Source organism: Camelina sativa, chromosome 18 (genome assembly GCF_000633955.1).
Source record: "Camelina sativa cultivar DH55 chromosome 18, Cs, whole genome shotgun sequence".
NCBI lineage: Eukaryota > Viridiplantae > Streptophyta > Magnoliopsida > Brassicales > Brassicaceae > Camelina > Camelina sativa.
This window is the reverse complement of record NC_025702.1, coordinates 16,738,281-16,760,175: the sequence shown is the minus strand read 5'-3', so window position 1 is coordinate 16,760,175 and position 21,895 is coordinate 16,738,281. Positions and strand designations below refer to the sequence as shown.

The 21,895-nt window shown below is 35.2% G+C and overlaps 8 protein-coding genes across 8 annotated transcripts in view; 4 read left to right on the top strand and 4 right to left on the bottom strand.

The window, feature by feature from the left end:
- LOC104762108 (histone H2B.11-like) lies at positions 4,906–5,679 on the bottom strand. The gene has a single exon (XM_010485337.2). The coding sequence runs from the start codon at positions 5,588–5,590 to the stop codon at positions 5,138–5,140; it is 453 nt and encodes a 150-aa protein (XP_010483639.1). The 5' UTR covers positions 5,591–5,679; the 3' UTR covers positions 4,906–5,137.
- On the top strand, positions 5,777–9,040 carry LOC104762107 (putative pentatricopeptide repeat-containing protein At5g59900). Its single transcript, XM_010485336.2, has one exon. It carries the CDS (start codon positions 6,086–6,088, stop codon positions 8,843–8,845), a length of 2,760 nt encoding a protein of 919 aa, XP_010483638.1. The 5' UTR covers positions 5,777–6,085; the 3' UTR covers positions 8,846–9,040.
- On the bottom strand, positions 9,098–10,564 carry LOC104762106 (actin-depolymerizing factor 4). Its single transcript, XM_010485335.1, has 3 exons — positions 10,418–10,564; positions 9,535–9,800; positions 9,098–9,457 (listed from the first exon to the last, which is right to left on the bottom strand). Exons 1-3 carry the CDS (start codon positions 10,418–10,420, stop codon positions 9,307–9,309), a joined length of 420 nt encoding a protein of 139 aa, XP_010483637.1. The 5' UTR covers positions 10,421–10,564; the 3' UTR covers positions 9,098–9,306.
- Positions 11,165–12,953, bottom strand: LOC104762105 (actin-depolymerizing factor 3). The gene is made up of 3 exons (XM_010485334.2): positions 12,794–12,953; positions 11,693–11,958; positions 11,165–11,583 (listed from the first exon to the last, which is right to left on the bottom strand). Exons 1-3 carry the CDS (start codon positions 12,794–12,796, stop codon positions 11,433–11,435), a joined length of 420 nt encoding a protein of 139 aa, XP_010483636.1. The 5' UTR covers positions 12,797–12,953; the 3' UTR covers positions 11,165–11,432.
- On the top strand, positions 18,849–19,624 carry LOC104762104 (probable histone H2A.7). Its single transcript, XM_010485333.2, has 2 exons — positions 18,849–19,136; positions 19,228–19,624. Exons 1-2 carry the CDS (start codon positions 18,927–18,929, stop codon positions 19,465–19,467), a joined length of 450 nt encoding a protein of 149 aa, XP_010483635.1. The 5' UTR covers positions 18,849–18,926; the 3' UTR covers positions 19,468–19,624.
- LOC104762102 (glycine-rich RNA-binding protein 2, mitochondrial) lies at positions 19,659–20,622 on the top strand. The gene is made up of 4 exons (XM_010485330.1): positions 19,659–19,829; positions 19,996–20,064; positions 20,177–20,283; positions 20,364–20,622. Exons 1-4 carry the CDS (start codon positions 19,736–19,738, stop codon positions 20,427–20,429), a joined length of 336 nt encoding a protein of 111 aa, XP_010483632.1. The 5' UTR covers positions 19,659–19,735; the 3' UTR covers positions 20,430–20,622.
- On the bottom strand, positions 20,581–21,418 carry LOC104762103 (cold-inducible RNA-binding protein-like). The gene is made up of 4 exons (XM_010485332.2): positions 21,242–21,418; positions 21,078–21,146; positions 20,890–20,996; positions 20,581–20,684 (listed from the first exon to the last, which is right to left on the bottom strand). The coding sequence occupies exons 1-4, from the start codon at positions 21,276–21,278 to the stop codon at positions 20,601–20,603; spliced, it is 297 nt and encodes a 98-aa protein (XP_010483634.1). The 5' UTR covers positions 21,279–21,418; the 3' UTR covers positions 20,581–20,600.
- Positions 21,458–21,895, top strand: part of LOC104762101 (40S ribosomal protein S15a-1) — a 1,589-nt gene continuing 1,151 nt past the window's right edge. Inside the window, exon 1 of the mRNA XM_010485329.2 lies at positions 21,458–21,562. The gene's annotated coding sequence lies outside the window, so the exon portion shown is untranslated. The remainder of the gene's footprint in view (positions 21,563–21,895) is intronic.

Genomic DNA, 21,895 nt, shown 5'->3' with positions numbered 1-21,895 from the left:
GATGCACGATGGGCTGTGCTGTGACTCCAATTGTATGAGTAGCGCATCTTCAGTGTCTCTGGGGAGACTTAAGTCCATTGCATGATTTTGGACTCTATATGCCATTTGATGGTGGAGTGTTGCTGCATACATGTTTCCAATCTGTGGGGCGCCTATGATTTGCAGCTGGATTTGCATGTTCTGATATATATGTGGGTCTTCTAATGCCATGTTGAAATTAGGGAAGAGGGTGACGAAAACAGTGTCAGCGTTTAGTGTTGTCTGGATAGTTGCAATGCAAGCGTGCTGATATTCCCTGTATCGAGTGTCAAGGAGAGCTACTCGTGCTAAAATTGGTAAGTTTTTTCCGCTATGAAGTGTTAGCGCCAAACGTATTACTCCATAGTGAAGATGGGTATATCCTTGAGTTCGCCAGTAATGTATCATGCCTTCATTGAGTCTAAGGGGAATCATCTGTTCTGTTTCTGTCGCCGGGATGAGATATTGTTTTAACGAAGATGCTAGAACGAGTTCCTTTGCGTTATGCTTGTTTGGGACGAACACTTGACGAATGACTTTTGGAGAAGTGGAATTCGGTTTGGTGAAAGCTTTGTAAGGATTAAGTAACGCGAGTTGGTTAATAGGAACTTTACTATTATCACTCAAACACTCTACTTCATATAAGTAATCAACTTTTTTAGAATTTGATCCTCGAAAAGAGACAGCTTTAGACAAAGAAGATGAACTTTCCATAATATATGATAGAACCAAAAACCAAGACTGAATACTATAACTCTCTTCTAACCTTTGAAGTAATAACAATCCATAAGTTGTCTCCTTGTTTTTTTTTATGTACTACTAATATAGATAAAAGAATCAAGAGGTGCTTCGCTACACAAACCGAGGCAACACATCTACTATACCAAAAGCCTCAAGGTACTTCGAGCATCACAATCTCATAGAAAATTTTCTCCATACCGTTTTTCTAAGCATAGTTAGATTTCTGATGTAGAGGATCCATTAATATGGCAACCACAGAGCATACTTTCTTACTAGCATAGTAGAAGACAACGTCATGGCATATTACCTCTCCGGAAGAGAAGAGCTAGAGTTTAGACTGCCATGGCTCTGATACCAAAATTACACACACATAATGGTACAACCACTACGGATATTTTCAGGATCAAGGCTAAGTTTTTAGGAAGTGTTTTTTGGAATGATTATGTAAGGATATAAGAAAGATCTTTATACAAAGGGATAAGCTTTATTATTTAAACACTCAAAGGATTACAAGTACTCTTAAGACTTTCGCTCAAACTCACTTGCTCAAGCTTGAATGAAACTCTTCACCAAGCCTCGTTATTTATAGTACAAGTCTTAGAGAATATTACATAGAATATTCCTTAAGATATTACATAAAATATTCCTTATCAAATCTATAGTACATTTTGGAAGTTAATTAATTAGTTGTTGTATTTACCTTGATTTATGACCTATTACAAAAATATATATAAGAATTTTGAAAAGAAGGTAAAGAACCAAGATAAAACAGAATTTGTAATAAGAAAAAAAACAAATATATAAGAATTAGATGTTAGATAAGCATAGTTATTTTTTAGGAAAACATAAAACAAGAATGAAAAGTGAAGTAATGTTAAATGAAAAATAAAAATGTATTTTCTACCATAACATCTAATAGTTTTTAGGTATTTTACCTTGTAATTAGAACTTTCAAATGTTATCTCTCCAAATATTATCAAATCATTCAAACTGATTCAAACAGTATTAGTCGGAAATGGCATATTCAATAAATGATACAAGTAGTTCATATTTAAATGTATTATTTAAAATGTTTCACTTTCTAATGCATGTAATTCATATTTTTTTATTTCATCTTCAATTGTGGTAACTAAGTTTTTTCTCAAAATATATTTTTATCAAATCTATAGTACATTTTGGACATTAATTAATTAGTTGTTGTATTTACCTTTATTTATGACCTATTACAGAAATATATATAAGAAATTTGAAAATAAGGTAAAGAACCAAGATAAAACAGAACTTGTAATAAGAAAAAAAAAATATATATATAAGAATTAGATGTTAGATAATCATAGTTATTTTTTAGGAAAACACATAATAAGAATGAAAAGTGAAGTATTGTTAAATGAAAAATGAATATGTATTTTCTACCATAACATCTGATAGTTGTTACGTAATTACCTTGTAATTAGAACTTTCAAATGTTATCTCTCTAAATATTACCAAATCATTCAAACGGTATTAGTAGAAAATGGCATATTCGATAAATGATACAAGTAGTTCATATTTAAAATGTTTCACTTTTCAATACATGTAATTCATATTTTGTATTTAATCTTCAGTTGTGGTAACTAAGTTTTTTCTCAGAATATGGTTTTATCAAATCTATAGTAGTACATTTTGGACATTAATTAATTAGTTTTTGTATTTACCCTTTATTTATGACCTATTAAAGAAATATATATAAGAATTTTGAAAAGAAGGTAAAGAACCAAGATAAAACAGAATTTGTAATAAGAAAAAAAAAACAAATGTATAAGAATTAGATGTTTGATAATCATAGTTATTTTTTAGGAAAACACAAAACAAAATTGAAAAGTGAAGTAATGTTAAAATAAAAAATGAATATGTATTTTCTACCATAACATCTAATAGTTGTTAGATAATTACCTTGTAACACAAAAAAAGAATGAAAAATGATGTAATTGTCAATAATAACAAAAGGGATCATAGATATTGTGCAATCACACATACATTCGAGGAGATTTAGACTTCGAATCATCTTCTACATGTAATCTAATGCGAATCACGATTTATTAAGGCTGTGATAGTTGTCACCAAACCAAAAAAAAAAAAAATTGACAATGGTTTATTCTTTATTGTCTCTTTGATTGATGATGACTCCGTTGACTTATATAAAAATGCCATTTTTTTATGACTCAAACCTTTTTATTATTTACAAATGGCTGGAGATTGTAACATGCTATTTTTTTAAAAAATGTAGATCGGATTTGGACCTTGGCTGATTGGTATGGAGCAGATCGGTTTGATTTCCGATTAGGGTTGTTGGTTGTTGCGGCGAGTTGGACCCGGGAGAGACGTGGTCAGTTATTACAGTCAAGCTTCTAATCGTAGTGGCCAAAAGAGGCAGAGACGTGTTCGATCAGGTGATGATTTTTCAATAAATATGTATGACCTAGAAAACAAAACTTTGTGGCGACCAACCAAAATTAAGGCCATTGATAACTATAAGTGATCATGCTCTCGTATAGCAATGAGTTTGATTGCATTCTAGCTAGTTTCTTGCTGATAAAAGTGGAAAAGTATAGTGAAGAGTGAACACTATTAAAGCTGCGTTCTCTAGTTTCGGAAATTGTTGTTGAAGGTCTCTAAGATTAGATTAGTCTACAATAACGGACGGTACCTGTAAGATTTGAAATCACGACTCAGTTATTTTGCAAGACAAGCAAAGTAAAATAGTTTTTTGATTTGCTCAGCATCTTTCACTAGAAAGTAGAAATCATAATCACTCTTCGATCTCTATTACATTTCGATCCTTGGAAATAAAGTAGATAGGGCAGCGAATAATACAACCACATGAATAAATCACCCTTTCCACACACAAGATATAAACAAAACTCCCAATCAACCTGAACTAGCTAAAATAGTATCAGAAAAACATGAACGAGAACATATGTATACATTGTGTTCATCGCAGACCTTTAAGATGACTGAGACCTTGCATCGAGAGCCACAGATGCTGCATAATGGTCGAGTGTTGTGATTGTTAAGAACCACATCAAAATTCTATTCCCCGACAGTATCAATGATCCCTCCTGGCATGAGACGTGAGAAATCTTCTAGTACGCATTCCACATGCAATGTGACTCCACAATCAAAGCATGTATAGAACCATGTACTTGGATCCAACTCTGTCTCACATATATCGCACCAATACTTTCCATTCCCTTTTTCACTACAACGTAGAGTGAGAGCGTGCTCATCGTGTAGTTATAGTAGTTATAGATTTTAATTAATTTAGCTAATAATACTCGAAATTTGAATCTTGTAGTTATAGTAGTTATAGATTTTAATTAATTTAGCTAATAATACTCGTTCCGTTTCATAAACATAAGGAATGTTATTTTAGAATTTTCTGGTTTTTTTTTACAGAAATATTATCAGCTAAGAAATGGTAACTAAGGAGTAAGCGTTTACTAGTAATTTGACTTTCATATGGTTTCAAGTTTCAACGCCTTGCTCTCAATTATTTCCCAACAGATATTAATAAGCTATATATTTTTACATCTCTCTTTTGGTTGTTGTCATTAGGCGAGGTTCTTGAATTTTAAAATCTTGACAAATTTTTTAAAATTTGAAGTAATATGATGGGGTAGTCAATTAAATTGTCTGGCAATGCCTTTTTCATCACACAATTCTAGTTCATCTAATATTGTAATTTTGATTCGTCCTTCTCTTGGTTTTTCAGATATCTAGTAATCCACTTCACAAAACCTAAAGCCAAAATTAAGAACAAGCCAAGCATCATATTCATATATCAATCCAAAGAAAAGATCAAGAGTGAGGAAACATACACTGTAATCAATAGTTAACAACATGTAACAAAGCAGGAATGAAGATGAGAGACTAATATTTGCAAGTCTAACACAAACAAAACAACGAATAAAAAAAAAAAAAAAAGGCAACAGCTGGAGTAGGAGGTACAAGTTGGATTTCATGATTAAGAACCACTATAAACTTCCACAATTACGTGTCACCATATTCAGTTATTCACTAATCAACAGTCGAAATATATTAATACACATACAGATTATGTTATGATCAACTGGGAGGGGAGCACTTACTGAAATGATGACATTGTAATTTCTCAAAGGCATAAACTCTCAATACGATAGGGTCGTGACGCAAAAAGAGCAATTAAAGTTTCCAAAACATATCAAAAGCAGCAGTACTTACAAAAGCAAACGAAACAGATACTTCATAACTAATAAAAGACACAGTCTAATAAACATAATTCAGATCTTCCAAATTCCATGAAACCCTAAACCAGTAACATCCATATGATAAGAGAAAGAGAGACCCCTAACTCAATTACTCAAGAGCTGGTGAATTTGGTAACAGCCTTAGTTCCTTCAGAAACGGCATGCTTCGCCAACTCTCCAGGAAGAACCAACCTCACAGCAGTCTGAATCTCCCGGGAAGTGATGGTAGGCTTCTTGTTGTACCTCGCAAGCTTCGACGACTCTTGAGCTAGCTTCTCGAATATATCGTTGATGAAACTGTTCATGATCCCCATCGCTTTGCTCGAGATTCCGATATCTGGATGAACCTGCTTCAGCACCTTGAAGATGTAGATCTTGTAAGTCTCCACACTCTTCTTCTTCATCTTCTTCTTCTTGTCGCCTCCGGCACCAGCTTCCTTCGGAAGCTTCTTCCCGGCCTTTGGTTTCTTCTCCGCCGGAGCTTTCTCGGCTTTTGATTTCTCCTCCACCGGCTTCTCGGCAGCTGGTTTCTTCTCAGCCGGCTTCTTCTCTGCCTTGGGCGCCATTGATTCGAGCTCTCGAGCTTTCTAGGGTTAACAAATCTGAGATTGGAGTAGGTTTAATCGCTTTGTGTTTGCTTTGTAAAAACTTTGAGAAATCGATTTTATATAGATCCTATGGAGTGATATGATTGGTTGAAATAGATTGACGCGGATCGATATCTCTACCGTTGGATCTGCTTTCTAATGGAAAGATATCGACGATTGAAAAGGAATCTTAAAAAGAAGGAAAGCTCTTGTACACGTGACTGTTCTTTATTGGATACTCTTAGTGGCAAGGACTGCTGACGTGTCGAGTTTGGCGCTTTTTTTTACTTTTTTAGGCTCCTCGTGAAATTTTCCTTTCCCCGCCCCCACCACCGTCAAAACATTTCTGCATCGGCCCATGTTTTCTTGAGAGCCCAATGTGAAGCCCAATTATAATTGGTGAGATTGACCCGACCGGAGATGATCCGACTCGGTCGGGTCCCCAGATATCGATTCGTTGTGTAACACAGACAAATGCTGGTTCTGATTTTTTTTACAGTGGAACCTCTTTTGATGAAGCTCCCTTGCTTGATTCGATCAAGAACATGCTCTCATTTTCGCCATACATGCGGAAACGTAAGCTCTTTGTTCGATCCCTCTCAAGTAGACTGTAAAGTCGCTGAAGATCTGCAAATCGTCGATGGTGTCAAAAGAATCCTGCGGGGGAAACGGAGCTGGGAGGTCGCATTGAGCAGTGAGCTCGTCTCAAGTAGATTGAAGCCTGGTCATGTTGAAGAGATTCTGATCGGAACCATTGATGATCCCAAATTGGGTTTGAGGTTTTTCAATTTCCTCGGTTTGCACCGAGGATTCGACCACTCCACGGCGTCGTTTTGTATCTTGATCCACGCTCTGGTCAAAGCTAATCTCTTCTGGCCTGCTTCGTCTCTGTTGCAGACGCTTCTGCTTCGTGCGCTGAAGCCAAGTGAGGTGTTTGATGCGCTTTTTAGTTGTTATGGAAAATGTAAGCTTAGTTCAAGCTTGAGTTTTGATTTGTTGATTCAGCATTATGTACGAAGTAGGAGAGCTTTAGATGGGGTTTTAGTGTTTAAGATGATGACGAAAGTTAGTTTACTGCCTGAAGTGAGAACTTTGAGTGCCCTCTTACATGGATTGGTTAAGTTTAGGCATTTTGGTTTGGCGATGGAGTTGTTTAACGATATGATCAATGTAGGGGTTCGGCCTGATGTATATGTTTACACTGGAGTGATACGTAGTTTGTGTGAGTTGAAAGATCTCACTCGAGCTAAAGAAATGATTGTTCATATGGAGGCAACAGGGTGTGATGTGAATGTAGTTCCATATAATGTGTTGATAGATGGGCTTTGTAAGAAGCAGAAGGTTTGGGAGGCTGTTGGGATAAAGAACGATTTAGCTACAAAAGAGCTGAAACCAGATGTTGTGACGTATTGTACATTAGTCTGCGGGTTATGTAAAGTGCAAGAATTTGAGGTCGGATTGGATATGATGGATGAGATGTTACGTTTGAGGTTCGTTCCTAGTGAAGCTGCAGTTTCAATTTTGGTGGAGGGATTAAGGAAGAGGGGAAAGATTAAAGAGGCGCTTAACTTGGTTAAAAGAGTAGCAGAATCTGGTGTGTCACCTAATCTATTTGTGTATAACGCATTGATTGACTCATTGTGCAAAGGTAGAGAGTTCAACGAAGCTGAGTTGCTATTTGGAAGGATGAGGACAATTGGCTTGTGTCCGAATGATGTGACCTATTCAATTTTGATAGATATGTTTTCCAGAAGAGGGAAACTGGACACGGCATTTAGCTTCCTGGGGAAAATGATTGATACTGGTTTGAAACCAACTGTATACCCATACAATTCTTTGATCAACGGGCACTGCAAGTTCGGTGACATTAGTGTAGCGGAGAGTTTCATGGCAGAGATGATTAATAGAAAGTTGGAGCCTACAGTGGTAACATACACATCATTGATGGGTGGATATTGCACCAAAGGGAAAATACACAAGGCACTTAGGCTCTATCATGAGATGACAGGGAAAGGTATTGCGCCTAGTATCTATACATTCACCACGCTTATATCAGGACTTTTTCGTGCTGGGTTGCTCTGTGATGCAGTAAAGCTATTTAACGAGATGGCAGAATGGAACGTTAAGCCAAACAGAGTGACTTATAATGTCATGATTGAAGGTTACTGCGAGAAAGGGGACATGACAAAAGCCTTTGAGTTGCAGAATGAGATGATCAAGAAAGGTATTGTGCCTGATACATACACTTATAGACCGTTGATACACGGGCTATGTTTCACAGGTCGAGCTTCGGAAGCCAAAGAGTTTGTGGATAGCCTTCACAGGGGAAACTGTGAGCTGAATGAGATATGCTACACTGCACTCTTACACGGGTTTTGTAGAGAAGGAAGATTGGAGGAAGCGTTAAGCATTTGCCAGGAGATGCTACAAAGAAGGGTGGATTTGGACCTTGTGTGCTATGGTGTTCTTATAGATGGAAGTTTAAAGCACAAAGATCGAAAGATGTTTCTTGGACTTTTAAAGGAGATGCATGAGAGAGGACTCAAGCCTGATGATGTGATCTATACAAGTATGATTGATGCAAAGAGCAAAACTGGAGATTTCAAGGAAGCATTTGGTTTATGGGATATGATGATAACTGAAGGGTGTGTACCTAATGAAGTCACTTACACTGCTGTTATCAACGGATTATGCAAAGCCGGGTTTGTAAATGAAGCCGAGATGCTTTGTTCGAAAATGCTTCCTGGAAATTTGGTTCCTAACCAAGTAACATACGGTTGTTTTCTCGACATTCTCACCAAAGGAGAAGGAGACATGCAGAAAGCTGTGGAACTCCACAATGCAATATTGAAAGGGCTGTTAGCTAACACCGCTACATACAATATGTTGATCCGCGGGTTTTGTAGACAAGGGAGAATGGAAGAAGCTTCTGAGCTCATAACAAGGATGATAGACGATGGAGTTTCCCTTGATTGTATAACCTACACAACAATGATCAATGAGCTTTGTAGGAGGAACGATGTGAAGAAAGCGATTGAGTTATGGAACTCAATGACGGAAAAAGGCATAAGGCCAGATAGAGTAGCATATAACATCATAATACACGGTTGTTGTTTGGCAGGAGAAATGGGGAAGGCTACCGAGTTGAGGAATGAGATGTTGAGACAAGGCTTGAAACCTAACACCAAAACCAGTAGAACAACTATTTCGAATGACTCTAGTTCAAAATCCTAATCCCTTTTTGTAATTGTACAAGTTGAAACATTTGTTGACATCTCAACCATTTATAGATAGGAAATAATTTTGTTAGTCTAGATTTCAGAAAGGTCTAGTTGTATACCCTAAACCCTATTGCTACTGTTGTTTGAGAATACTATTGTTCTCTATATTCCCTCTGTAACAAAGAGCACAAGGCGAAGCTTAAAGGAATCATCTTACACAAATCATAAGCTTTTGTATTGTTGAGACAAAGGAAGCAAACATATATAGCACAAACCTTGCGATAATTTTGAATATAGATGAAACACTGTAAGGTAACAACATAGACACAGGAAACAGACCAGACAGATAGAAATAGAGAAGGGTGAGAGGTTCTTCTTCTAACAGTCACAAGAAACTGTAAGAGAATAGAAAACACCATTTTCAGAATAGTAAAATATGATAGAAATTGCTTATTCAAAGAAAGTTTATTTTCTTTAGTTGACGCGGCTTTTCAAAACATCAAGATCCATCTCAGTTGGATCAGTTGCCTGAAGCTCAACTTGAATCCCATCAAGTTCACGCTTGAACCTGTCCTTGGAGCTAGCATAGATCATCTTGCTTCTCACCTTTGCTACATCCGGACACCTTTGGCAAAATATAAACAAGGTAAGAATGGAGAAGCGAGGTTACACATGGTTTTAGGCTAGCAGATAAGTTTATACCATGCAATGAAGAAAATCTTGCTCTTCTGGCAGTTCTCAGCAGTGACAAAGTCGAAATCATAAATTGCGTAACGGCACTCTTCAGCAGGAAGACTTGCAGCAAAGTCCTCGTAAGTTAGAATAGGTTCACCAACTTTCTCAACAATCACTTGCTTCTGCTTCTCCTCAATCTTGTAGACAATGAAACGGTGTGTCCTTTTCGCCTTAAGCTCCAGAAACCTTAGCTTGCAGTCATCATGAACTGCCATTCCCGACGCTGCATTAGCCTGTTTTTTTTCAATAAAACAACAAGATTCACATATCCAGATCCCACAAAGCTAGGAGTATAATTGAATCAACACAATGCTAAAGCCAAGGATTTATGTTTTAGAACCTTTAACAAAGTAGAATAGCTCAAACACATAAACTGGTGATTTACTCGCTAAATACATCTCTAGTAAACAATCTATATACTTCAATTGCAACTATAGTCATTATGAGAAACGAGAAAACAAAAAAATCAATTTCAACAATCACAACAAGCTCGACGGATCATACAAACGAAGATTAGCGTAGAAACGTTCAATAGTGATTAGTGACTATGAGCTCAAATGAAAACTTCAAGCAAAAAAAACAAACAGATTCTTCATGATTTCGATTCCAGCAAACGAAACACAACTAGATAAATACCGCCGGATCACATAAAAACAAAAAAAACTCAAAGATCTAATTGGAGAAAACAAATCCATCCACCAGATCTAGTGTGCCAAAATCGCTATTCAAAATCCGAGACTAAAGCATTAAAAAAAAAATCGAGAATCAAGCTTAAATACGAAGGAACTGGAAACAAACAAAAGAGAAAAAAAATAATAATAATAATAACAAGTGAAATAAAGAGTATCACCATGGCTGAATCAAAACGGTGTCAGAGACAATTTCGGGTGAAGGAGACGCAGAGAAGAAGAAGGAATGAATGATGTGTTTTTCAACGAATATGACTCTTCTCTTTACTTTTTTTTTTTTCTTTTTCTTCAGCGTTATTTGGAAGCTATACTCCCCAATATATAGAGAACCTCAATCTGCTTTTTGTATATCTCTATTTATTTATTTATTTATTTTCTCTGTATATTCTTCAATTTATTTTATGAAAATAAATGGTAAGCATATAATTATTCTTCTTCTGGTCAACAAATAATAATCATTTAACTATATTAGCAATATTGTTAAAGAGCATCATAAAATAGAGATTATGATTTACTAATTGTAATTGTATTTATTGACATTTTTTTGGTTCACTCTAAGAAATTTGTTGTATTCTGACAATTTATATCTTACTCAATTCAATAAGTTATATCCAAGTCTTCATGATTTTGACAGTTGAAAGCTTTGCGTAGAAAGAGCAATGGACAACAACAACTGCCAATGGTTGGGTCTCTGTTTCCAAATAATCAAAAGAGTCAATTAAGAATTCTTAATGTTTTGAGCTCAGTTTATCTTGTTGGACCAGGCTCGATTGCTCAAATCTTTTCGTTCTTGAGACTTATCCTAATCCTTCAAACCCGAAAGCTTTGTGTAATACTCGTGTAATTAAAGAATCTATCAACATGCACATACATCTTTTACTATCTTATAGTATATGTGAAGACGAAGATGTGCCAATAGGATTCTTGTTTGATAAATGGTTCGAGTTTCTTCCACAATGGTAAAAGAGAGCACAAGCCAGATTCCTTTAGTTTTAAGACAAAACACTATTAAGGACCCAAAACAAAAAAACAAAAAAAAGACGTCAACGACAAAAGACCAAAGACCGATAAATTGAAGCTGTTTTGGTTGGCACCGTCACAGCAAACTTTAAGAAAAAAAGCATCACCGGGTAAAAAGTTTTGATTCAACCGAAATTTTTGAAGGGGATTTCTCCATCAAGTGGCTCGGCTTTTGAAAGTATCAAGATCCATCTCGGTTGGATCGGTTGCCTGAAGCTCAATCTGAATTCCGTCTAGCTCTCTCTTGAACCTATCCTTAGAGCTCGCATAGATCATCTTGCTTCTCACTCTTGCTGTGTCAGGAGACCTTGGCAAAAAAACAACAAGAGATGTGTTTATGAAAACAAAGGGTGAAGCAAGATAGAGAGGTTTTATAGTAGATATTAGTAATAGAGATAGTAGTTAAGCTTAGTTACCATGCGACGAAGAAAATCCTGCTCTTAGGGACATCCTCTGCAGTGAGAAAATCAAAATCGAAAACAGCATAACGGCATTCGTCAGCTGGAAGACTTGCTGCAAGATCCTCATGGCTTTGGTTAGGCTCACCGATTTTCTCAACCATCACTTGTTTCTGCTGCTCCTCAATCTTGTAAACGATGAAACGGTATGTCCTTTTCGTCTTCAGTTCCATGAATTTCAGCTTGCAGTCGTCGTGGACTGCCATTCCTGATGCTGCATTAGCCTGTGTTACCAACACACAAAAAAGAAAAACAAAGAACATTAAGATACAACCCCATATGGTCTGAGCCTCTGAGACCTTCACTCCAAAACACACATACTACTAGACCCTACACCTCATATGGTCTGAGACCTTCAATCCAAAAACTAGCTCAGAGAAATACAAATTACATTAAGATACAACTCTCTCTTCAAAACACACATATGGTCTGAGATCTTTAATCCAAAACTAAACATCTCTACTAACATGTAATGGAACCATGTACAGATCTTGGTAGTGTTTATATCAAAAGGAAGACGCAAGTTAACATCCACACAACACATATATGGACGCTGTTACAGAGCTATCAAGATATCAATTTCACAAAATCACATCAATAGAATCAAAACACATATCTAAAATGAACAATTTACACTCCCAGAGAAGCGAGAAAGTTAAAAAATCCAACACAAGATTGTCACTGAAACCCTAAACTCAGTTAAAATTCAAAGGAAGAAACAAAAACACATATGACACACCCAGATTTTTCATGATTTTTCAAAACGCAAACAAGCACAGTGGAATCGTAGAGTTTAATCGTCCGATTTAATATCCTAGATCAGTTCCTACAACCATACAAAATCCAAAAATCTCAGAGATCTAAAACCACCAAATCCAGATCTAATCATATACTAGAACTTTGGGCGAGAACTAAAAATCGGAAAATAAAAATAAATTGAAAATTCCAAGACGAAACGGAACTCGAATCGAGAAGCACGCTTCAAATCAAGCAAGAGAAAATAGCGAAAGAGACATATACGAGAGAAAGGGGAAAAAAAAAAAACAAAATCGAGCTCACCATGGCTGAACTGAATCAAGCTTAAAGTTTCAGAGAAAATTATTGCAGAGAGACGAATAAGCTGGAGGAGTCTATTGTTTGTCTTTTGGGGTGTGGTGGTGTGAGAGAGTCTTCTCTCTTTCTTTTTTTCCTCAGCTTTATGCGGACGCTTTAGTCCGAATAAACATGTGTGTGTGTATGTGTAAAGCGTTTTAATTGTATGCTTTATTTATTTACATAACCCATAAAAAGCATAATATAATCACATAAAATAAAATCATTCATTTTGTAATATTTTAGAAATAAATCTTGATTTAATTAATTTATTATATATTCAACAACCTAAATTCATGATAAAAAATTTCAATAATAGTCACCCATCTATGGAATATAGCACAAATGTTCCTATGTAACAATGTGTGATTTTTTGTTGTTGTTATTTTATTGTATGTTCCTTTTTTTTTTTTTTTGGCAAAATTTTATTGTATGTTCCTATGTAACAACAATATGTGGATTTTACTTTACGCCAAATATAAACTATTATATTTATTCTTTACATTCATTCAATATATTTACTTTTTTATTATTTCAAACCTCTAATGTATTCTATCTATCTATTACATGTTTTCCACAAAAATGAACCAAATATAGAATTCTTATTTACTATTACTTTATTTCTAAGAAAATTCTTTCTTTCTTTATAGAATTTCTTAGAAGATGATAGATATATATACTTCTTTGTCACATAACCAAACAAAAAAAAAAAGAATTTGATTTTTTCAATCATCCATGCCAAGTTGCCAACCTATTATTTCACAAAAAGAAAAAGTTCACATATAAAAGGTGCATGTCGCCCTGATTGGTAACAGCTGTTATTTTTTGCTGTAAAGATTTTGACTTTAAAATTTTAGCAGCAGAGAATTTGGTTGTAGATGCTTTAACTGTATAAATTTTAACTGTTAAATCTGATTGTTTACCAAGAACTTTTTAAGTTGTAGCTGTTATTTTATTATTATTATTATAAATATTAATAATAAATAAATATTATGTCATAAATCAATTCATATAGCACTTTAATGACAGAATAAATTTCATTAATGATAAAATAAAATTTTGAAAAATATAAGTCAATCAAATATGTGATTTTTTTATAAAAACTAATTAAAAACAAACAACTATGAGAATAAGAAATAAATAAATGAAGTTGCAGACTTCAATTTCTTAACTTATTAAAATTTTAAATAATGCAAAAATATAAAAAAGATCTATTAGTCACTAATCAATGCATTGTTTGAATGTTATTCTCTTATTAATCATGAATTTCATAAAATCTTTTATAGTATTATAAGTGATGATGGTGAAAAAATAAAATTTATTATTGAAATGGATCTTAAAAGAAAGAGAAAAAATGAGAATAATTAATTTCTAAAAATAAAATATGTAAAAAAAATGTATATACTTTTGTAGAGCTTTTAAATATAAAAGGGAGAAAAAAAAGAATATTTTAAAAATTATTTAGTTTTAAAGCATGAATTTGATGCTTTAAAAAAATGGAAAATAAGGAAAAGAAAAAAAAAAGTGATTTTTAAAACTTTTAAAAAAATAAAAGCCAAAAAATGTAATTGGCAAAAAATTGGTTGTCAAACGTTAAATATTTTAAAAATTTGAAAAGTGTGTTACACCACAATCTAGTTTTAAACACAAATAGTCTGTCTAAAATGCCTAAAGACTATAATGAAGTTTTACTTGTAGCTACGTAAGCAAAAAATCTTAGGAGAACAGAAAAAGGAAAAAATCTATATATTTTGACCAGCCAATAAGAATAGTTCAACATTTTATTAATTCGTCGTTAAGAAACTAAAGAAAATAATCTATCTTAGAAAGGAAAGAATTTAGAATGAAAGGTCGAAGACGACGCATATGAATATGATAGCTCTCTCTCTCTCTCTCATCAGGTTGGCTCCACTTTTAGGCTCTCAACTATCATCATAACCGGTGATGGAGGCCAGCTTAGTCGAGCTGGAATATTCCTTTCATAATATGCCACGTCGAATATATGCAATGATGCTTACACGCGCTATACACATTTGTCTTTGTTGATTCTTTGATATCAACTAGTTTAGCAAATGTTATTTCAAACCTATATACAATACTACAAAGTACAAAGAAAGCGTATGTTTTCAAAACTAGACGACAAAGCATAACACGTTAATGTTTTCGATAGCACAATATGATTAGGAGAGAAACATCATGCATGTCTCTACACAAACTCGATGTATCTTCAAAGATATCCAAAATTTGTTGACGATTTTGACCGTTTGCTATCGAAACTGACTATTTGAGAAAGTTTAAAACAGTTGTTAGAGTACCCGATAATGTAGGGAAAAACAATTATTTTGGATGTATCTTAGTTGCTTTGCTCGTATATTTGCCTATTTCTCTACTATAAACGTCTGTCGAACCATTGTTCCAAATAGCATTGTTAGTCAAGTCGATCGATATCCGAAAGCCTACTACTTCCTTCGAGCTTTCAGATTCTTGATAACACCATATCCCGTAACTCTTTGGATTCTGATTTTCCGAACAACAACAAATCTCATTTTTTTAAGATCTAGACATTTCTTAAACTATATATGATATTACGTTAGCATTAGAGGCCCTCATGCCGGTACTAAATAAAGGCTTACATTTCAACAAAATGACTTTCTTCATTATGGAGTATATACTCTTTCAACCATTAGCACTTGCACTTCACATTATTAATTTCGACAACGCTAGATCTTCCAATCTATCTTTTATAAATATACTTTTAGTTGGAGTTCGTTTTTTCTTGCATTATATCATATCTCACTGGCTAACATTCAAACATGTATAATTGTTCTAACAAGAAAATAAGATTTGATTTGAGACTCTTAAGATAAATGAACCGAATAATCATTATCTAGAAGGGCATTTAGGAATTTGAAACTAGAGCTACTCTCACACTGAATTCCATATATATCTAGTGAAACGTTTTAATAACTTTTCATGCATTGAAAATGATAAGGGACTAACACGTACAAGTTTACAACGAATAAATGTTAAGACCTATCTCCTTTTTATGGAAATAAGGAAAAAGACGTCTGATAAGTATGAGAATTCAGATTTTAGATAATCGTTTTCATAGGTGATAGGTAGGAACAAAAAAAGTTTACTGCATCCACACCCACTTTGGGTTCAACTTGTTGCATCCACATCCACTTTACAAATTTGATATATTTTCTTAAATTTGTTGTTTAGGTGTCATTGTTAGTTGGATAATTTTGCCCCTCTCCTCCTTATTTTTTCTATTTTTTTCTTTTTTTGTTATTAACACTTTAAATGGTTATCATAAAACAAATTATCTATTTATTTATATACAATATGTTATGATTATATATTTCTATATTTTAAGATACATATTGCTATATTTTTGATGAATTTTTGAATTATATAGTATCCATTTGTCGTTGAACATTTGTTCAATGATAAGTGGATAGTCAATTGCAGTATTGTTAATAGATAGTTACTTGTGTTTATTCATACAGAATAGAAGTAATACACATCAATTCAGGTGACTATGACAACGTGTCCATATGGAAACATATGGGGTTATAGTGCAATTTGTGGATACGATATTTGTCCACATGATAACTATATGTGGATACAATATTTGTGGATACATTATTTGTCAAACTTATTCAAATGAATAACTATTTGTGGATACAATATAAGTAATGAATAACACTCACATAACAAAACTCAAACTTTTTCCCAGATCGAACTAAAAGAAATTCAATATTAAAAAGTTCACAAGACCACAAATAATCAGTAAAATCACAATAAAACCTGTAACAACCCGTCCAGTGGACCCCACTAGCCCTCCGTTAGCTGTCCCAACGGACCGCCTGTGGACCCTGCTAACCCGCCGCTAGCCGCCCAAACGAACTCCAAGCTGGCCCTGCAGGGCATCGATCCTAACCCTTCACTGTGGATATCAACATCCACCAGTAGATTATTGGTGCGCGAGACGTTCCTCAAACCCTGATCCCCACCCTTTAACAACCTTCCCACAGAATAAGTTGTGGCGATTGTTCGTATTCGGGCCATCTTTTAAATGGACCGAGCATCTTAACAGGCCATCTAGGTGTGTTGCTGGCCCAACTCGCTCTATTCTCAATCCTTCTAGAAACTCTGTTGACTGTTTGCTAGATGGACTAAAAGAAAACCTGCTAAAGTGGGGTAAAACCTATGTCCAAACATCATCTAAATTGAAGAGATTTATGAACTATTGTGGTCAGTGAGTAATCTAAAAGTATTTATTTTTTGGTTGAATATTGACCAAACATTAAAACCGGTGGATAATTTTGATTTAGTACCATTTTTATACCAAATTACCAAAACCCCAAAAATTTTCAAAATACACAAACCAAAAAAAAAGAAACGGGCGCCGCTTGGAAAATCCAAATCCGATTCTCATTGGCTAGTAGGTCAAGACGAGGATCGTACTCTATCCATTACCAACCGTCGATAAGGTTACATCCAACGGATGAAAAGATCCTCATCCCTTATTTTGTCCTCCTTCACTTATTATAAAAACCACACCAAGTACCGGGAATCCTAAACATATCATATTTACAAAATCTCTCATATCTTCTTTTTCAAATCCACAGATCAATCAATCTCTTGAGAGAAATGGAGACCACCGGAAAAGTGAAGAAAGCTTTCGGAGGAAGGAAAGTCGGCGGTCCCAAAACCAAATCTGTTTCGAAGTCGTGACGTGAAAGTATAATGACGTGAAAGTTTATCGTCTGCATTTTTCTCTTGATTAACTTGTCCCAGAGAAGAGTATGGAAGTTTCGACATCCAAAAGCGAATATCATATAGAAGAGATCCTATCTTGTGAGTTGTGTTGATCAGATTCGTTAACTCCATATTATCTCCTTCCAACCAGACATAGTGAAACCCATGTGCCCATGTCACCTGAAGAGCATGTAGGATGCCTAAAGCTTCTGATTAGAGGGCAGAATAAGAAGCTTGAAGTTTTGCACAACCTGATAAGATAATCCTACCATGATCACGAAAATTAACCAACATGTACTTACGTATATGCTCTTCCTTGAACAAAACCACCGTCAAAGTTACATTTAAGCCAGCCTTCCGGGGGAGGATCCCATTGATGGCTTTGACTGTGACTCCTAGGAAGCCGATGACCATTGTTGTTTCCATCTATGTCATCATGTTGTAACTGATTTATCTCCAACCATTCATTAACCTCTTGAAAACATTTTTGTGCGTCTTTTGCTGGATCACAATTGATATTTCGAAACAAAAATATCATTTCTTGACTTCCATATACGCCACAACATCTAAAATGGTAATAATCTGTTCTAGAGATGAACAAACTGTATCTTATGAAGATTAACCAAAAATTGGATATTATCTTCAAGACTACCATTGAAACCATGATGTTGTCTATTGTAAATGGTCACACTTCGCCAAACCGACTGTGCATGATTGCACTTGAACAATAAATGATTGATAGTTTCTTCCTTCAGACAACATCTTTCACAAATTGGATCAGCCTGTATATATCTTGTTCGGAGTTGTTGATATAGCACATGATAAACATCGCCATAAGAAATGTTGTATTTTTGGTGCACTATGGAGCTTCCAAATCTCTTGTTTTAAAGTAACTGAACCATGAGGGGGTGTGTTTAAAGCTCTTTTTTTTTCTTAGAACTTGGGTTTATAAATTTCGTTTTACACTATGTAAAAATCAATGTACAGTAATCATGATTTTTAACATAAAACTAAAATCCATTTTCCAAAAAAAAACCCAAATAATGAAAGCGCCGAGGTTAAAAAATGGAGACCCAAAAAAAAACACAAAAAACTAGTGCCTGTTCGAAAATTATGAAACGTTTCTCATTGGCTAATTCACCAATCACGCGGATCGTGGTATTTTCAATATCCACCGTCGATAACAATAAATCCAACGGACAAAAAACATCCCCCATCTCTATTTTTCCTCTCACCTATAAAACGACACAGAGCACCTCCAAAAGCAAATCACAAATCTCCAACTTTTTCTTCCCATACAAAATCAAACACTCAGAAATCGATAACCGTAGCAATGGAAACCACCGGGAAAGTGAAGAAAGCTTTCGGAGGAAGGAAAGCCGGCGGTACAAAAACCAAATCGGTTTCGAAGTCGATCAAAGCCGGTCTTCAATTCCCTGTTGGAAGAATCACTCGTTTCCTGAAGAAAGGACGATACGCTCAGAGGCTCGGCGGTGGTGCTCCGGTTTATATGGCCGCCGTCCTCGAATACCTCGCCGCCGAAGTAAGTCCATACATTCAGATCTGAACATTTTGAACTGTTAATTTCTCAGAGAAGTCAATTTCTAATTCGATTTTTATTTTATTTTGTTCAGGTTTTGGAGCTTGCTGGGAACGCTGCGAGAGATAACAAGAAGACGAGGATCATTCCGAGGCATCTTCTTCTTGCGATAAGGAACGATGAAGAGTTGGGAAAGCTTCTGAGCGGAGTCACGATCGCACACGGTGGTGTTTTGCCGAACATTCACTCTGTGCTTTTGCCTAAGAAGACTGCTTCTAAATCTACCGAAGAGAAAGCTTCCAAATCACCAGCCAAGTCTCCTAAGAAAGCTTAATTAATCTCTTAGTTTCTTTACGTTTTGTTGGTAGTTTGTACTGGTCTTTGGTGAATGTAGTTAATCCAAGCTTTTTAATCTTTATGTATTTGGTTTTTAAGTCAATTCCTGATTAAGTATAAGATTTTTATGTTCTAATCTCTTGGCCCACTCGTCGTATCATCATTTGCTAAATATTAATTAACCACTTTTAAGTCTTTGACCCTCCCATTATCACACCCTTTTTATTCACTGAGATAATTAATTCATGTGGTGAAAAGAGTTCAAAATGTTCACTTCTCTCTTTGCTCGTTGTAGCCCCATTACATCTCCACTGCGGAATTTAACAATTCGAGGATCTTGCTCTAAATTATTCGTCGGAGGTAACTTTTTTTTTTTGTCAATCTTGGATTCGTCTGTTTGCGGTTGAGGAATCCATAAGGTTAATAATACTTTTATATCTATCCGTGATACAAAAAATGTGTGCACACAATGTGTTTGTGAAAATGCGCGATAGAAACTCTGAGTATATTAATACTACCAATGCAGGTCTATCTTACGATACTAACGAACCGGTTTTGAAGAGTGAGTTTGAAAAGTTTGGTGACATTATTGAAGGTACCACGAATCGCCGCCATGAAATTATCTGGTAGTTTTGTGCAAAATCCCTATATGGATAAACAAATGCAATTCCTGAGTTATGGCTTTGTTCTTGGATGTGAAAACACAGTGAAAGTGATATGTGATCACAAGAGCGGGAAATCAAAAGGTTATGGCTTTGTGTTGTTTCATTCAGAAGAAGCAGCTGCAAGTGCCTTAGCTTCAATGAACAATCAGGTATTGTATACAACAAAACCAAATACATGAATTGCATTCTAACAAAACCTTGACTGTGTTCTTGCTAACGTTTTGTTCAGTTACTCGAAGGCAGAAACATCAGAATCAAATATGCTCAACCTAAAGGAAGTTTACATCAGAAGTGATCTCAACTCAAATTAAACTACAGATCTTCTGTGTTGTTTCACTTATTGGCTTTACCTTAACTCAGGAAATGCATCCACTCTTCAGAGTTGTAACAGTGTAGAGCTCTAAAATGATTTTGGTGAAGATCCTTATGTTGTTTTGTAATGACTGTGTGTTTGTGTGTGTCCTCTTCAAGCCTGGTTACTCTTCGTATTTGTTGTTGGTGCTTCTACTTTCTTTGCAGTTTCCACAAATATTAATCTGCCATTAACAATCTGAAAACAGATAACCAAATGCAATACTCAGTCCAATATTAAGGAGCTTAATTCATTCTACACTAATCTTTGCATATATACACTTAATCGATTAGGATTATACAAAAGAAACTTTTGTTTTTCTAATTCAAGATCAATTCAATTCAAATCAAGAAGCAAGAACGTATACAACATTTTAAAAGCGAGTGAAGAAATGGATCACCACCTTCCCATTCAAAGCTTGTAACGCCTTTTGTGCATCATCCTCAGACTTAAAAGTGACGAAGCCAAAACCTTTAGGTCTCTGTGTTAGCTGGTCCCTAATAAGACGAGCTAACAACGCACACATACAAACGAAAAAATTAGTTGGGACACATAATCAGAGCGGTGACACATTCGATTTTGTGAATGTACCTTCTGTAATCTGACCAAAAGGTGAAAACAGTTGCCTTAGTGATTGATCAGTTGTGTAAGCAGCGAGTCCTGCAAGAGAAAAGGATTGCAACTAAATGAGAAGCTCAAAATAAACTACAAATTGAGTGATTTTGAAGTCGAGAAGAGAAAATTATTTATCATACTGCTAACGAGGAGCTGTGCTGTGAATCTCTTAGCCATCTCGTAAGCCAAAACAAAGGAAGGAGAACCTGAGTCCGAAACATAAGACTTAATTGTGCAACAGCGGCGTTTGACATCGAATATCAGGTTTGATTTTAGTAAGGCCCAATAAAGCCCAATAGTGAAGATCCATTAACCCAGTCTAGTTTAAGTATCCATAAGGCGCCCCAATAAAGAAAGCAAAAACCCTAATTCGCATCTTGTATTTAGTTGTCTTGTTCAACTTTTATTCCTTCGACGCTAGCAAGGAAAGGGTTTGTGCGGCTGCCATTTTCGATTTCAAGGTTAGAAAATAAAATAAAAATCTCCACAGCTTCGAGCTTCTTTGTTCCTCTATTTGGTTTCTCGGATCTGCTTTTCTAGCTCAATCACAACGTGAAATTCTGAAAAATGTTCTCATGGTTTCTTTTGCTTTAGAATTTTGATATTTGAGTTCGGAACTGATAGTGTTGGATCCATTTGAAATTTTGCTCTTGTCATTAGGTTCTTGTTGTAAGCAGATCTAATGTAGGAATCGTATTCATTTTTTCTCGATTGAGCTGTACACTATCTTGTTGTGCATTGAAACATGTATATATGTGTTAGTAGTAGTGTTTTTTTTTTTTTTTTTTGGAATT

Coding starts and splice junctions, on each gene's coding strand:
- LOC104762105 (XM_010485334.2), bottom strand. Junction 11,584..11,692: donor AGGATTTTCTTCGTCGCATG/GTAACTAAGCTT, acceptor TTTTTTGCCAAG/GTCTCCTGACACAGCAAGAG.
- LOC104762102 (XM_010485330.1), top strand. CDS start 19,736: ATGTTCACTTCTCTCTTTGCTCGTTGTAGCCCCATTACATCTCCACTG. Junction 20,065..20,176: donor GTTTGGTGACATTATTGAAG/GTACCACGAATC, acceptor GTGAAAACACAG/TGAAAGTGATATGTGATCAC. Junction 20,284..20,363: donor TAGCTTCAATGAACAATCAG/GTATTGTATACA, acceptor CGTTTTGTTCAG/TTACTCGAAGGCAGAAACAT.
- LOC104762103 (XM_010485332.2), bottom strand. CDS start 21,278: ATGGCTAAGAGATTCACAGCACAGCTCCTCGTTAGCA. Junction 20,997..21,077: donor TTTTGGTCAGATTACAGAAG/GTACATTCACAA, acceptor GTGCGTTGTTAG/CTCGTCTTATTAGGGACCAG. Junction 20,685..20,889: donor TACAAGCTTTGAATGGGAAG/GTGGTGATCCAT, acceptor ATCTGTTTTCAG/ATTGTTAATGGCAGATTAAT.
- LOC104762107 (XM_010485336.2), top strand. CDS start 6,086: ATGCTGGTTCTGATTTTTTTTACAGTGGAACCTCTTTTGATGAAGCTC.
- LOC104762104 (XM_010485333.2), top strand. CDS start 18,927: ATGGAAACCACCGGGAAAGTGAAGAAAGCTTTCGGAGGAAGGAAAGCC. Junction 19,137..19,227: donor TCGAATACCTCGCCGCCGAA/GTAAGTCCATAC, acceptor TATTTTGTTCAG/GTTTTGGAGCTTGCTGGGAA.
- LOC104762108 (XM_010485337.2), bottom strand. CDS start 5,590: ATGGCGCCCAAGGCAGAGAAGAAGCCGGCTGAGAAGAAACCAGCTGCC.
- LOC104762106 (XM_010485335.1), bottom strand. Junction 9,458..9,534: donor AAGATTTTCTTCATTGCATG/GTATAAACTTAT, acceptor ATTTTGCCAAAG/GTGTCCGGATGTAGCAAAGG.